Below are 16,423 nucleotides of genomic sequence, written 5' to 3' on the forward strand. Positions count from 1 at the left end.
ACACTTTATATATTCATAACACATTTGCTTTTAATTCAATCTTTTGAATTAATCTTAATTAATTTTAATCATTGTAATTATTTGCATTTAAAAAGGAGTTAAACAAACCTTATTTATTTATTTATTTGAGAAACCTGCTTCTTAATTACACAATATAATGGAAACGGACCGGATGGAACTACCTCCCATCCCGAGTCAGGCACTTTTAATTTGAAAATCGTGAGCGGAAGCCGGAGTGTCTCTGTGTGACTTTACAGAAAAAAAACCCTAAAACTCTAAAAGCGGAAGTTTGACTGAAGTTAGTTGAGCAACAGAAACAAAGCGACGAGTTGCTGCGCAGCTGGAAACTTTATTTTCCCGGAGAGCTGGAAAAAAGTGAGCGGTGAGTTTGTCTCTGAAACGTTCTTCATTTTTAAATCTTTATCACTGGAAACTGACTGAGTTTAGCAGATTGTAGGCCACCGTGAGGAGTTCATGTCAGGGCGGAGGAAACGTCACGCGCCAGACTGCCTTTAGAAATACGTCGATTAACGAGTTAACGTCGCTTCTATAAAAAAAAAAAAAAGCGTCATTTTATGCGGGAAAGTCGGAGTAAAATATTTTCATATGTAATAAAACATCCGGTCTTCTCTTCGGCATGAACCTCACGCACACAGAAGCTTTGGTTTGAATAAAGCTCCACCTTTTTAATAGTTTCCTCCCGCGGGATTCCCCTCAAACATTTTCCACCACAACAGCAGCCAGTGACCGAGGACAGCGGTTTGAGAACCCGGTTACAGATGAGACGTCGCTCTAATGGACCGGCCACATTTCTTTAACCATGTACCGACTCCGCCGGGACACACATGCGCTCAGGTTCAGGCCTCGAGTCATGTTCCTCGCGGTGACTGTATTTGTATTTAAGCCAGGGATTATTATAATGCTTAAACTTCTGAACGAGGTTTGGTTTTGAGATTGCACTAGGTGACTAAAGGCCTTGTAGCTCCATCTGGTGCAATATGGAGTCGCTATCAGTCAGTTGTAATAAGTCATAAATTAGGCAACACCTGTCCTTGACATTTACCTGCGCAGTTTCACTTTCACTCTCAGGGAATATGTTCCTGAACGTCACACAGACAGAAACACTGAACTTTACAGTGAAGATGTGATTAACAGCAGCACAGGTGTGTGTCCGTGTGAAAACACAATGTTTTTGATTAAACTGCAGGTAATGTTGTTATCTGGAGTTTTTATGAGGAAACTGAACCTTCTGTAGGATGCATATTAATAAAAACAGACACTGACACAGTTCTGCTCCTTCTGGGTTAAAGTTTGTGGTCGTGGTCGATGTTTCTGTTGAATAAACATAATTTCTGTCTCTGACGTGTTAGTTTCCGCTGAAGCTTCATGTGAATCCAGACATGTTTGTTCTGTAAACATGTAGGGACAGTGGCATCATGGGATGTACCAGTGTTATAACAAAGGTCCGGGTTTGTGTCAGCATCATGTTTTAAGGACACAGTGATGAAGCGTGTTGGTAAAGAGACTTCGGTGTTTTCTGGATGTTTGTTGAATCAGCTTCTCTTACACCTCAGATGCTCACACACAAAGTTTCATCAGGTTATTACTTTCACTAATATCAAATCATATGTAAACACCTGTAAATGATCAGACTCCTGAGGCCTGTGAACACATGATGAGATGCCTCAGTCTTTAAAACACTTTCTAATCAGTCGTTAATTATTCATTAATTAATTCATTAATGTCACTAATGAGTCGTTGTCTTTTGTTAACGATTAATCAATCACATGAAAATGAATCACCAGCTGTTCTGAACATCATATTTCTTCTCAGCTCCACCTCTCAAACTGTGATGGATGTTGTTCCTGCAGTTTAAAGACCAAAGAATGAATTCATAGATTCATCAGGAAAATAATCATCGGATTAATTGATAATGAAAGCAGCTGTAGTGTAAAGGCTGAGCAGAGTGTTGTGAAGCAGCTCGGGCTGTAGATGCTGAGGCATGTGGCGTTGGTGTGTGATATGTACGGTGTCCCTGTGCTGTCAAAACAAACACTCAACACTAATCAACTTATGAAAGTACGACCGCAGCTCGTTATCGTCCGTCTCCTCGTTAAGTTTAACATCAAAGTGTTGTTAAGAATTAACAGCGTGATTCTAAACAGAGTCTGATCAACAACAAAAAAACAAGTGACAATAAATAAATATGTGGAGGATGATTTACCACCATGACTGAGGCTGTGAGCTGGACAGAGTGTCTCCCTCAGGACGAACACACGGTGATGAAGACGCCGTGTGGAGGACGTCTCTGCTCTGAGGAAGAACTAAAAGGATGTGTCTGTCTAACGTCTGATAACAGCCTGATTTTACAACATGTCCTCTGAAGTCTCTCTCTCTCTTGTTTCTCAGCTCCATCATGACCTCTGAAGTTTACTCCACGACGACGGCTCCGAACCCCAAATCCTCATTGTGCCTGGTTCCATCAGAACATCTGGACAAACCCCGCTTCCTGGTCAAAGTTAGTGAAGTGGTGAGTTCAAGGAAACTGTGTTATTTCTGTAACCTGAGCTGCTGACATCATGTCTGTCCTGGACATCAGCAGGTTGACAACAAAACAACAACAGTCACCTTTTAGCAGAGTTTGAGTCTCTTTGTGGTTGTTTCTTTGTGGTTGTTTGACTCTTTGTGTGTTGACTCTTTGTGGTTGTTTGACTCTTTGTGGTTGTTTGACTCTTTGTGGTTGTTTCTTTGTGTGTTGTCTCTTTGTGGTTGTTTGTCTGTTTGCGGTTGTTTGACTCTTTGTGGTTGTTTGACTCTTTGTGGTTGTTTGTCTCTTTGTGGTTGTTTGTCTCTTTGTGGTTGTTTGTCTCTTTGTGGTTGTTTGTCTCTTTGCAGTTTAATCTTGTAGTTGTTGTTGAGTCTCTCTGTTGTGTCTTTCTAGTCATTGTGTATCGTTTAAACTCTCAGATCAGAAACATTTACATTAATTGATCAGTGATGTCACTCGTTAGCTGGGTGTGGTGTTACCTAGGTTTTGGTGGACCCTGTAGGAACCTGGTCTCAGCTGATCTGGATCTGAGCTCGGTAGAAACGATGCGTTTCTGTTTGCTGCTGCCGTCTGAGCTGTCGATGTATTTGGGAGTTGATGCCATGGTTTCTATGTCACCATGACGACCACAGAGTGGACAAAGATGCAATTTAGCGGTTACACACCTGTTCAGCTGCAGACTCGTGTGTGCGGCGTCCTCAGGTGTTGTCGGTCAGGTGACGTCACGTCTGTGCTGGAGATGTCGTGTTTCCATCGTGATGTCTGAGGAAACTTCTTCATATTTAATACAAACATTCACTCAAGGTTGAACTGATTAGAATGGTGTGGTCAAAGGTCAAAGGTCACTCTGACCTCACAAAACACTCAATAATTCATTCACTAACTAAGACACATTCTGTCTAACAGAATGAAATGAAGTGATGACATTTTTTATCCAAAAGGTGAAAGGTCAACATCAGTGTTACATCATAATGTTCTGCAGAAACACTGGTCATTGTTCAGCCTTTTCTCAGACTCGGAGACTGAGATCATGTTTCCTGACACTCGCTGGTCGATGAGGAAACGACACAAGGAGCTGATTCTAGTGTTTTCAGGGATTTCATCAGATCAACATCTGGAGCTCGTTAAGCTCAGAGTTCTGGATCAAGTAGTTTGTCAGTTTGTTCCAGCTGTTATTTCACAACAATCAATATCAATCAATAATCAGTGTTTCGGCTGCTGCTCAGCTCAGTTTCAGGGTGTCAACAGTACTTAATGAGTTTCGTTAGTGGATTCAGGATCGTCACAGCTGTATCTGGACCAACTGGTCTGAGACCAGAACTTCACCGGTTCTGAAGAGTCTGAACTCATTCAGTCAGATCCGAAGTAAAGAACGGACCTGTTGTTCCAGTAGACACTGTTATTCACATAAACACGGACACATGGACACACACACACAGACAGACACATAGACAGACACACAGAAAGACACACAGACTCAGTGAACTGAACTGAACATCTCTTGACATTTCCTTTTTAGAAAAACTGAATTAAAATATAACTGACTGATTTATGGACGATGAGAAAAGTCTCTTTACAGCTGTAAACGACCTCACACACACCAGCTGTGTAATATTCCTCATCTGCTGCTATGTTTGCTGATTTGTACGCATTACTTTATTATCTACACATAATATTATAAATTATTTATCTTTTTTAATTTTTAGTATTTATTGTTGACATTCAGCTTGAAGTTTCATTTTTGCTCCATCCACTTTGTTGCTGTAACACTGTATATCTCCACACTGGGACCAATAAGGGACAATCTCATCTCATCGTAATATCAAGAGTAGTATCAGTAGCAGTAGGAGTAGTAAAAGTAGTAGTAGTAATAGTAGTAGTATCAGTAGCAGTAGCAGTAGTAAAAGTAGTAGTATCAGTAGCAGTAGTAATAGTAATAGTATCAGTAGTAGTAGTAGCAGTAGCAGTAGTTGTAGAAACAGCTGCTCACTGTAGTCTTTATCACAAACAGGAGGACACAGCATTTGTAGGGAACTATTTTCATCGGCGGATTAATCCACATTTGGTGCTGTAGTGAGAGTTTGGAGCAGCAGGAGTGTGTGAATGTGTGTGTGACCTCTGTGTGACTGGACCTTCCTCTTGCAGCAGCCTGCAGGAAGCAGCAGACTGGAAGTGAAAGTGTTGCAGGTCTGACCGTTGGGCAGTAGAGCTGTCGTTAGCAGATCTGAGCCGCTGTCGCAACTCTGAGCTGAGGCGCCGCCGGCTGCATCCGGCCCCGGGCCCCCAGCACGCCGCTACCATCTCAGAGTGTTTGACAAAAAGAGGATCTACACATGGATCACATCTCCAGCCTCGTTCATCTCATCAGTGAAACATTAGATCCAACAGACTCACAGCAGGAAGAAGACCAGTGATTAAAGCTCCTGACAGCTGTGATGTTAATTAGTTTATGGGTCGTTAGTAACTCTGATCCACAAAGATCATAATCTGATCTGAGACCAGCAGAGACCCAGATCAATGAAAGTCTTAGGACTCATCTGGAAACGGAGCCTTTAATGATTATTGTGTCTCACCTGAGGACAAGCTCCTCAGGTGAGACACTCAGACTTCCTGCTGCAGGTCACTGCTGCTTTGTACAGCTGCTGTGTCCGCACGACAGTTCCTGGTCATCAGCTTCATGTGTGTCACTGCCACCGCTGCCATGTTCAGACACAGAGCTCAGCAGCTTGTTGGATTAAAATCTGTTCTTGTTGTAACAACGTTCTGTACATGCAGTGTGGTAGAAAGCTAATCTGAGCTTCCTGCAGGGCTTTCACAATAAAGGATTCCAGTGTCTTCACCCTAAAGTGCTTTTATTGTGAAACAGGGACAGGAAGTGTGTTGGTGAGATAACAGTGAGGTGAAGGCGGACGTCCAGTAGCTGATGCTGTTTAAATGACTGCGGCTGCTCAGGTGTGAAGTTCAGGTTCACTCTGGATGGTGGTTTAGTTTCAGGGGTGGGGTCACGTCTGTGTTAGATAACCACAGACACACGTTCAGCCTCCGTCTCTGCTCCGTCCTGACGGTGATCCAGATCCGGGTCTTGTGTGTGTCCTCTGGTTGTTGGTCTGATCTCGAACTTGTTTCTTGAGAAGCAGCAGAAACAGAAAGAAACTGTTTAGTTGAATGTGGTTGAACTTCTGCTTTAAAAAGAGAAACATCCCAATAAAAGTTTTTTGTCACAGAGCAGCAGCTGCTGGTGACGGAGGATCAGTCTGAACCATCGAGTTCCCACAGCTCAGCGTAAAGCAGCGCTCAGCACTTTGTACAGTGTCGTCATTAAACTGCACTGCAGGGTCCATACACTGGAAATGATCCCAGTCTGACATATACGGTGGCCCAGACAGGTCAACACAAGTACAAAAGCCACTTTTGTCCAGTTGCATTATGGGACATGTAAGACCCATGGTTTCTGGACTGTCCACCTGTTTTTAATCTAACGTGTGACTGGAGGTTTAAACCACTGCAGAGGTTTTCAACCTCGTCTCTGTAACTGTCGACCTGCTGAGAGAGAGAACTCTTCTTCTTCTTGTCCTCCTCCTCCTCTTCCTCCTCTGAAGTCTCTTTTTAGTGTTTTAAACACTGAGCGTGTCGTTTCAGTCGAGCTGCTGTAGAAGTGAAATGATGAATGTAAAATCAATGTGTAGATTGATTGTTAAAAGATGATCATGAGCCGAGGTCCTCCTCTAAGGAATCAAACCCTGAGCCGTGGCAGCGATGATGCCTTGCTCCACAGCCCTGCCCCCACAGGGGAGAGACTGAGCTGACGTCAGGTCTGATTTTAACTCTGTGGTTCAGGGTTGGTCTCAGACTGTTTATAACCCGACCTCCAGCCGGCCACAGTGTTCCTCCAATAAACCCAATGGGTTGATGGGAACTGGGTCTGGGCTGGTTCACCAAACTCTTGTTCTCCGTCCGACACACGAGCTGCAGAAGTCTGTATTTATAGATCAATCATACATGAACTGACTCTTCAGAGGGTTTCAGCCGCTTTTATGATGCGTTCACCGTCTGGTTCATTGTCATTTAAAAAGAGAGAGAGTCTCTGTGGCACTCTGTTTTTGACAGCTGTTGGCAAACATCTGGATTTAAAGCTGACACAGAAAAACTAAATAAGAAGTAGGCTGGACCGGCTCAGAAGAAGACTGCGCCACTATGGAGTTTTCATGTTTAAAACCTTCATACGGAAACATCAGGTGAACGGCATGATGGGAACATTCATCAGACTGCCCTGAGCTGAGGCGAGAGATGAAACGATTCAAAATAAAAGTATAAACACAAGAACATGACACATCCTCCACAATGATCAGTATCGTGAAGTTCTTTTAACGATAACTGATGAAATAAAATGTCCGTGAGTAAAAGTGTTCCCGCGCTACATTTTAAAAGGGGAGGGGTCATAATATAATGATGATGATGATAATAACAATACATAATAAAACTATTGAATCAAAGAGCATCTTCAGGTCACCAGGTGAATCAGGTCACAATGAGAACAGCTCCGAAATCAACCAGTTCACTCCAGTCAGGCTCTTTACAGCCTGTGATCACACCTGATAATATTCACTCAGTGATCAGTTTATTAGGAACGTTAACTGATGCAGTCTCATACAGTCCTGTTTGTATTAAAACAGTTTCACAGATGTTGATCATTGTGGAGGATGTGTGTGTGGAGCTGTGTGACAGTAAATATAAATGGATAAATAAATAAAAAACTAAATAAATAATAGAAACACCTGGAGTCATGGTGAGTGACCTAATACAGCAGTAGTTATTTGTTGGTATATCGGTTCCAAATATCAGTTATCAATAATCGGTATCAGCCCTAAAAACCATCTCGGTCGTTCCCTGGAAACGTCCTCTGTTACTCTGTTACTTACTCTGTTATATCATCAGATTGTTATTATTTCTCTGCATTAATGTAAACAGCATTTACTGATGTAGCTGGAGCCCAAACTGACACTTTATTAACGAAATATTGACGAGGAAAATGCTGATTAACTGTGAAACTGACTCTTCACTTGTAAAGTGGATCGTAACATTAAACCCTGCGGGGTCGGAGTGGTTCGTCCCAAAGCGGCGTCTCTGCAGCAGGACGGAGCTGACGGCCTCCTCCTTCCACTTCCTGTGGACTCACTGTGGTTCACACACGCCCAGGATGCCCACATTGTGTGTGTGTGTGTGTGTGTGTGTGTGTTTGTGTGTGTTTGTGTGTGTGTTGGTGTTTTGGGAAGCAGCCGCCGCCCTCCCGCCCACACACACACACACACACAGAGAGAGAGAGAGAGAGGTCGGAGCGGTTCTACCACAAATTACTTCTCTTCACTTAAACAGAGTCAGCAGCTTTTTTTTTTCTTATGTTTTAATGTGTCAGTCACTGTTGTTCTGCAGCAGCAACACATTTTATTATTATTATTATTATTATTAATGTTATTGTTATTATTGTTGTTAAATCCTTTATTTTTTAATCTTACATTTCTCCAGAGGAGAGGATTTGTAGCTTTTTCTTTCTCGTGTGATTTTAAACTGTTTTCTGGCCGATCGATTATCTGATAGAAGAATCCGCTGATCAGTGATTATTAGTGGCAGCTGTGTGATCAATATGAAGATAAACGACCGATGATGACGGAGTGTCTCCTCTTCTTCTGTGACATCATCAGAGTCAGAGCGAGCTGCTGTAACCTCCTGTTCTCTCTCTCCGTCAGCTGCTCTCCTTCGTGGCCTTCATCCTGGAGGAGGTGGTCAACAGCTGCGTCAGCTGCTCCGCCCTCTACTTCTTTGAGTTTGTCAGCTGCACGGCCTTCCTCTTCACCCTGCTGCTCCTCATCCTCCTCTCCACCAGCCTGCACAACAGGGTGGGCATCACCTGCTGGTCCAACCTGGTAAGGTCCTGCTTTAGTACAGACTACACTTTCTCTCAGTTTCACAGACATTTACATGCGACAGCACAGCAGGTGAATGTCGTTTGTTTTCTTCTGTGGTGGTTGTTCTGTTGTGGATTCAGATCATTGGAGCTTGAAGTCTCTTTGTCTGAGTGAGTTTAAGCTCGAAAACTGAGCCTCTCCAAACCTCTCCGTGTGTGTGTGCGTGTGTGCGTGATGAACCTGCTGATCTGAGCTGATCAGTCGTTGATATTCCAGTGCCTTTGTCTTCCACCTGGTTGATGTTGTTCACTCAGTGGTTCCTCAGCAGCAGCTGGTGAACATGTGTCAGAGTCTGAGAGCAGAGAGAAGACGGAGCTGAACTGAGCTGCATTAAACACCGAGGTGACGGAGCAGGAGCCTGAGACTTGTTGTTCATCAAACAGCTGTTTCTCACTCCTCGCCAGATGTTGTTGTGATAGTTTTGTTGTTGAACTGAAAATAGGACAGAGAAGAAGAGTCGGCTGTCTTCACGTTGTCCAGGTGTTTGACTGTGTGGACGGAGCGGTCTGCTAAAACCTCCTAGAGACTCTGTGGACGCTCAGTGTGGTTATATCCTGTCAGTTAGTCCTGTTGTCATAGAAACCGTGTCACACCGACCTGCTGTGTGCCAGATGTGACGCTGGTATGTAATACTGGATCTCAGAGGAAGTTCAAGGTCCACGTCCCAGCAGCTACAGATCTGTCCGACTCTGACCGGGCCCAGTGAGTTCGGAATCACCCAAAGTTCATAGCGTTGTGACTTAACAAACTTGCATGAAAGGGGCTAACGCTAACGTTAGCATTAGAAGAAAACAGACAGTATAAACAGTCACTCTGATTCAGAGCCAGAACTGTGGCGTTATCCATCCTGTGATCACATGATGAGGAATATTAAATATCCAAACTGGATCAGATCTGATCAGCAGGGGGGACGTTGGGATCGGGCCTGGGTCTCTAATGTGACGCTGCAGCAGCTAAACAGGAAGTTACTGACACATGAACACTGATAAAGAAGCACCACGGTATTTAGTCAATTACTGCAGGTTTATTGGAGTTGCAATAGTGACACCATTAAAAATCTTTTAATGTAAACATCATAACGAAGCTGGAGCTGTGAGGGCCCCCGGTAAGTGAGGGCCCCCGGTAGGTGAGGGCCCCAGTCAGTTGCCTTATTGATGCAGTCACTTCTGATCAGACCACTGACCTGCAGCAGTTGGGTGTCACATGAAGGTTCAGTGGCAGTCTGAACCCTGGTGGTTCAACACGTCCTCCAGCTGGTAGCTGACCCCCCCACCGTATGAGAACGTTCTTGTCCCGTGGCTTTAACACTCCTCCCACTCTGAGTGTCTGTCCAGCTGCACTCAATGAGGGTGTGAGCGAGTGGGTGGATTTTATGGCGGCACATCTCTCAGACGAGGCGAGGACTTCCACGTTCCAGAGTGTCCGCCATGACAGCTCCACTTCACCCTCATCTGAGCCCCTGAGTGGAAAACCTCCTTCTCCACGATGGGCTGCCCACAAGTCTGACACATCCTGAACAACTCCATCAGGTTGTGGTTGTAAACGATGGTGCAGTCTTTGTCGGGGTCCTCGTCGGACTCGTCGGACTCATCGGACTCGTCGCACTCTGGCTCTGAGTGGAAGCTGCTGTCGTCCAGTGGGTCGACCGACACCACGATGCAGAAGCTGTCCTCTGAGGCGGCGGCTGGAGGCGACTGTGACGAGCCGGCCGCTGCTCCACAGGTCGGCTGAGGAGAGATCAACAGAGAACAGACACTTTGATGAACCAGGGTCACATCTGTCACCTCTGGAGAGGGAAACTCAACTTCCTGCTTCTGTTCCAGAGATAAAAACATTAATAACTGAACAATCAGCCGAGGAGCAGACGTCCTCAACACGGAGTCATGTGACTCTGTGTGGTTGAAATCACATGAAGATCGATTGATGTAACTCTGAAGTCCGTCCCCTCTGTCCTACGGTTATCACAGACACTTGAACTAACCACTTGACTGTCAGCCATGATGTGTTGATGATGTGTTTGTTAAAGATCACTAAAAAAACATAAATATTTAATGATGACATTAGATTGTTAAGAAAATTGTAATTAATGAACAATCAGCTGATTAATCAGTAATGAAAACAACAGTTAGCTGCAGCCCTCTCCTCTTATTGAAACAGACTCGGTCCGTTCATCAGAAGCAGGTTTTATTAATGAAGCGGGTGGATCTGGGTCCGGGGCCCCTGTCTGAGGTTCCCCGGGGTCCGGCCCTGTGTTCAGTCAGCAAGTCACGTTTATTATTAAAATTACATTATAGATATATATTATTTTGATTAAAAACGTTACCGTGACACAAACGGAAGGATAAAGACACCGGGACCTGACGGACTGAAACATTTACCCGGGTTCTGCTTCTCTTTGGAGCCGGGGGAGATGGGTCTGCTCCGCCGGGCTCCCCCTGCCCTCTCCCGGGGAACACTGACGGCACGGCGCCGCTCTTCAGCATCGGCTTGGGCGTGACGTTGAGTATTTTCGCCCGGAAATCCTCCTCGTAGTCCTCGGGGGTGAAGTGCAGGCTGCACACCCGGACCCCGCTGTACTTGGACACAGGTGTGTTCTCGTCGTACCTGGGGTTCCGGATCGCCGTCAGCCATGTTCTGCAGCGCTGCGGGTCTCTGGTCGGTAACCCGTGAAACACGACGCCCATGGACTTGGCCTCATCGTAGCCTTTACACCCGGGAACACAGCACCTCCACGGCATAGTGTCTGTCCGACGGTCGGTGAAACGCCACAGCAGCGACCGTTAATTCACGACCGTGGCGGTTAGACGGTTTAATGTTGACACCACAGAGCACGGAAGTAGAAGTTCTTCTTCTACTACACTATTTTAGGTAAACAACGACATGGCGCATCACCGCCGCCAAGTGGTAGCAACCGGTAACTGCAGAGATAGATAGATAGATAGATAGATAGATAGATAGATAGATAGATAGATAGATAGATAGATAGATAGATAGATAGATAGATAGATAGATAGATAGATAGATAAAACCTTAATGCAGAAGGATTTATTGGATTACTCTGACTTCCTGTTAGCTATGTACCTACATAAATAAAAATAAGAAAATTTATTTCTTTTGGTGCTGTAACAAAACAATTTCCAGCTGTTTTCTGTTATGAAAGATAAATCTTGATATTAAATAAATAACAATAATAATAATACATTTTATTTATAGGCACCTTTCAAGACACTCAAGGACAACACGCAATGAAAGATAAAATGCAATTGCTAGACACAAAATACAAAAATACACAATCAATTAAAATAAATATAAGAAGAGGTCTGAGAGTACGAGCAGAATTTAAGACTCTGACTACCATTAATAACACAGCTGAGCCAACGCGTTGTAGGACTTAAAATATTTCTCTGCTGTCCACTATGTTTGTTGATCATCAGTCTTTTTTTCTTTGCTGATGCCTGTCGTGTGTTGGAGACGCAGAGGAGACTGAACTGGGAACATGAGGAACATGTGTGGACCAGTTATCATCTCTACTGATGTTACACACAGAGAGTGGTTCAGAGTTTCTCATGTGAATCTCAGAGAGAAGGAAACTAATCCTGTTTCCCTGGATGTGAACGTTTCCTCTGAGGTGTGACGGGTTGTTTCCACTCAGCGAACACGAGTCAGTCCTCAGTTGCTGATCTTCTTCTTCTTCTCTTCTGCAGGACTTCATCTACACCTGCGCCATCGCCTTGTTCTTTGGCATCTCCTCCGTCGCTTTTGCTGCACAAAACAGCGGCACAGACCTGGAGAAGAGTGCTGTGGTAAGGTCCTCTTCCTTTCCTCTCCTAACTTTCCTTCTTGGCCTCCTCCTTTCCTCCTCTACCTGCTTCTTTCCTTCCTTATGTCCTCCTTTTTTCTTAACTCCTTTTTCCCCTCCATTTTCCTTCTCTACCTTAACCTCTTTCTTTCCCACCCCGTTCTTTCCCTTCCTACCTCTTGTTTCCTTCTCTGCCACCTCTTTTCTTTCTGTACGTCCTTGTCCTGTCCTTCCTCATCTTTTTTCCTTCCTTACAACCTTTTTCTTTCCTTATACCTCATCATTTCCTCCTCTGACTCCTTTCTTTACCTTCTTACCTCATCCTTTCCTTTCTTGCCTCCTCCTTTCCTTCACTGCCTCCTCCTTTCCTTTCCTACTTGAGAATCTCTACATTGAAGTCACCTTCCCAACCTTTTTTTTTTTTAATCCTCCTCCAGGCGTTTGGTTTCCTGGCAATGGCGGCGTTTATCATTGACATCGTCTTGTTTATTAAGACCTGCGGGTTTCCACTGAAGAAAGGCGGGAAGCAGGAGTCCAGTAACGGCGGCCCCGCAGCAATGGTGGCTCAACCTGAGGCGGAGAAACTCAACCCGCCGGCCAATGTGACATCATAAGTCTGTTTCTCCGTTCACTTGTGTGCACCGTGCTCAGAGGTCAGAGGTCATTTATGCACTATTCCTTTAACGTGATGACAGGAGGCGGAGCTTCAGCGGCAGGTGGCTGACCTGATGTCCATTTTTTAAGTCATTTAAATCCTGTTTTTAATTGTCGTTCACCACAATCTGCCTATATTGAATCAATCAGAGTCACTCAGCGTGGCTTTTTAACACCAGCAGGTGCGTTGATGTAAAAATACTGAGGCGGGAACGATCCAGATGTTTTTCCTGTTTTTTTTAAAGATTTAAAATGAGGTTTTTAAGGAAGAACAGACACTAAAACCATCGAACCACTAAACCATCTGTAGATTGAAATGTTACAGTGAGTTAGAGCTGGACACATGGACCTGTCTTTAATGTTCTCTACTCTGTTTTTTTAAAATCATGAATTTACTTACACATTTTGTATAAATTGACAATGAAAATCAAATCAATACTTTGTCATAAATCTCCCAAAATAATCGACCGATGAAATTAAGACGAGCAGTTTCTCGTGGTGGTCAGGTGGTTCAGGTCATCGGAGGTCAAAGGATGAATCAAGGTGACAAAGGATCAGTGGCATTAGTAAGAAAAGACACATTTTTGTCCTACAAAATAATTTCTAAAAAATTTTTCTCTACATTTTTTCTTTTCCTCCTGAGACACAAAATATTTCAGATGTAACAATCAGAAGAAAAAATCTAAAAAGTTTAAACTCGGATGTTCCCCAAACAACAGCAGCACGTCTTTATCAGCACAGATTAGTGTTGCTTGTTTTTTTTTTTTTTTGTTGAAGAAAGTGAACGGTCGAAACAAGCGGTTCTATTTCAGATGGTTTGGTCTTTTCCTGAAGGTGTGATGGTTTGGAGTGTCCAGCAGAGGGAGCTGTGTGATGCTCCTCATCTTCACTCACTGTTGAGTCATAGATCCAGACAGAGTCATCTGAAACAGGAAGATAATCATGCATCATGTTTGTTTTCAAGCTTAATTAATTAACCAGACTGACCATCGTTTGTCTTTCATCCGACCTTCATCCATTGAACCCGATGAGGAATGTTTTGACTAATGAATCTGAATTAAAGCAGCAGTGAGTGACGCTGAGCACAGGAGGTTTTCTCTGTCACATGATCCTGCTGTTCTCTGACCAACCTGTACGGGATCAGACAAACGTCCCACGGGTGGCAGAAAACTGTAGATTGTAAATGTCAATAAAGCTCAAACTGATTGAAACAAACAGGCGGGACCTGGACAGGTGAGATCTGCAGCACATGGTCATAATAAGAGTTTTAATGAGCAGCTGCAGGTCGCGCTTCCACGTCTTCGTCTTTCTGTCGACATGTGCTGCAGATCCTCGTCCACACGTGATCAGTCAGTTCAGTCACAGATGAGTCAGAACATCTGGAGCACAGCAGCTGTATTAGTGGAGCGAGTTTCTTCCTTCAGACCCCAAACGCACCGAACAGTTTCCCATGATCCTCCACCAAATGCACCATGAAGTGACGCCTCCTGATCAGTCCCTCAGTGTCCTACCTGAACGTCCACCTGTCTCTCTCCCTGACCTCTGACCTCCCTGTGGAACAATCACTTTGTCATTCCATCACTTTAAAGGAAAAAAATCCCCCAACAACACTTTGTTTTTCTTCCTGTGGTGAAATGGCGGCGAGGTGGCGTCCAGCTCTTCATGTGTCTGCTCTGCCTCGTCTTCATTTCTAAAAGGTTCTGTGTGTGTTTTTTAAATATTGTTTTATATTCAACTTTTGCGATTGTGAAGAGAACACTTTAATTATTTTTTTCTTCGGGTTTTTTCGACTTCAATGGTTCACATCCTTTAGTTCTTCACCACTCTGCTTCCTGTTCAACCAATTTAACGCTCATCTTCATCACTTTAATTTTTAAGATGAATGTTTATGAAGGAAATGATGCTGTTTTGTCAGATATAATTATTCATCATATGATATCATATCTTACTGTCACTGTCTGTAATGATTGTTGCTCGTTGATCACTGACTCAGAAGAAAGAGTTCAGGATAGAAAAAGAAAAGATTCGTCTGAATTGGTGTGTTTGTGACGTCCTGAGAGAAGCTGCCAGCTGCAGGAGGGAGAGAGTTTTTATGGATTTTTTTTTGTTGAATAAAGACAAAACAAAACTTTATTGACAATGAATTAGCTGCCATTTGTGCCTCTTTGTGGTTGTTGGTAGTTGTAGTTGTTTTTTGTGTCTTTGTGCTTCTCTGTCATTGTTTTCCTCCCAGACGTGGGTTTAGGGATCAAAACAACATCATGCTTAGGTGAAATATTCCTTTAATATTTTTAATTGTCAGTTAAAACTCTAATCAACCTCCACACACACACACACACACACACACAGACACACACACACACACACACACACACACACACAGGCTTTAGTCACAATGATGCTGTTTAAAAGATGATTTTTGTTCTTATTTTAACATTTATGCCCAGAAAATAAAGCGGACTGCAAGTTCAAACCAAACACAACACAGTTCCACCTGTTCCTGTTGCACGTGTCATGTTTCTAGATGTTTAAAGATTTTCTACATTCCTTTGTTTAGTCGAATCATTTCTTCTTTCTCTGTTTTTTCATTGTGTTCAATTTCCAGAATTTCATGAGACAAAGATGAAATTTTGACGTCAAAACTAACAAGTTTCTACTGATGATGATGATGCTGTTGTGAGAAATTAAATCTGATAATTAAAAACTAACACATCCATATATGGCCAAGCAAAAGCCATGAGATGAATCATGTAACTGACATAATTATGAGAAGTCAAGTCATGATTTGAACATATGAGTATTTGACATTTGTTTTGTTGATGTCTGGCGGGAAACTGGTTCAGACCAGAGACGGGAATCTGCCTTTGACTCGTTTTTACATTTGACATTTATAAAAGTGAAAACATGACAGTTGTAAAATGTCTAATGAATCACTGAAAATAATATTTAATTATTCATATCTGTCTGATAATCCAGAAATCTGTTTTATATCAACATGATTCATGTTCACTCTCTTCTGTAACAAAGACTGTATGAAGGTGCAGTGAGGCTCACTCTGTCTATGATCAGTGAATATTCTGTCATGTAATAAATACATTTTCAAGAAATAAATCTGCTCTGTTTTTTAATTAATTGTTGAATAACTTTATTTTTGAGATATGAGACAACAGCAGGAGACTTGAGTCTGCAGGAAAAGGACAGTTCACTGTGAGGATCTAGAAACTACTGGTAAATTTGAAATGACGTCATTAGAAGTGCAGATTAATGCATGGTTTTATTGTTGGGGGGTTGCACATGCGCACTAGGGATAATCCTGGGATCTTTTTTCGCTTTCTTTATTGTACACAATTTCATAAATGTAGATCAAACATCGTGGGATCTTTGACGGGCAACTAGCAAGCTGCCCGTGTCTCCGTTAGCGTGCAGTATTACACGCATGCGCAGACGTATGTGTGCGCG

At 43.3% G+C, this 16,423-nt stretch overlaps 2 protein-coding genes across 2 annotated transcripts; one reads left to right on the top strand and one right to left on the bottom strand.

The window, feature by feature from the left end:
- Positions 1-231: 231 nt before the first annotated feature.
- Positions 232-16,075, top strand: cmtm6 (CKLF-like MARVEL transmembrane domain containing 6). The gene is made up of 5 exons (XM_023396552.2): positions 232-382; positions 2,410-2,530; positions 8,293-8,469; positions 12,216-12,314; positions 12,748-16,075. The coding sequence occupies exons 2-5, from the start codon at positions 2,417-2,419 to the stop codon at positions 12,922-12,924; spliced, it is 567 nt and encodes a 188-aa protein (XP_023252320.2). The 5' UTR covers positions 232-382; positions 2,410-2,416; the 3' UTR covers positions 12,925-16,075.
- Positions 9,516-11,341, bottom strand: LOC111646949 (uncharacterized). Its single transcript, XM_023396550.2, has 2 exons — positions 10,890-11,341; positions 9,516-10,238 (listed from the first exon to the last, which is right to left on the bottom strand). The coding sequence occupies exons 1-2, from the start codon at positions 11,247-11,249 to the stop codon at positions 9,882-9,884; spliced, it is 717 nt and encodes a 238-aa protein (XP_023252318.1). The 5' UTR covers positions 11,250-11,341; the 3' UTR covers positions 9,516-9,881.
- Positions 16,076-16,423: the final 348 nt, after the last annotated feature.

This window comes from Seriola lalandi, unplaced genomic scaffold, assembly GCF_002814215.2.
Source record: "Seriola lalandi dorsalis isolate HSWRI2012SDOR001 ecotype SW California unplaced genomic scaffold, Sedor1 jcf7180002054978, whole genome shotgun sequence".
Taxonomy (NCBI): domain Eukaryota; kingdom Metazoa; phylum Chordata; class Actinopteri; order Carangiformes; family Carangidae; genus Seriola; species Seriola lalandi.

Excerpts from the sequence above, each read along its gene's own strand:
- cmtm6 (XM_023396552.2), top strand. The coding sequence starts at position 2,417 with ATGACCTCTGAAGTTTACTCCACGACGACGGCTCCGAACCCCAAATCC. Across the intron at positions 2,531-8,292 it reads TGGTCAAAGTTAGTGAAGTG|CTGCTCTCCTTCGTGGCCTT; the intron begins GTGAGTTCAAGG and ends TCTCTCCGTCAG. Across the intron at positions 8,470-12,215 it reads TCACCTGCTGGTCCAACCTG|GACTTCATCTACACCTGCGC; the intron begins GTAAGGTCCTGC and ends TCTCTTCTGCAG.
- LOC111646949 (XM_023396550.2), bottom strand. The coding sequence starts at position 11,249 with ATGCCGTGGAGGTGCTGTGTTCCCGGGTGTAAAGGCTACGATGAGGCC. Across the intron at positions 10,239-10,889 it reads CAAAGAGAAGCAGAACCCGG|CCGACCTGTGGAGCAGCGGC; the intron begins GTAAATGTTTCA and ends ATCTCTCCTCAG.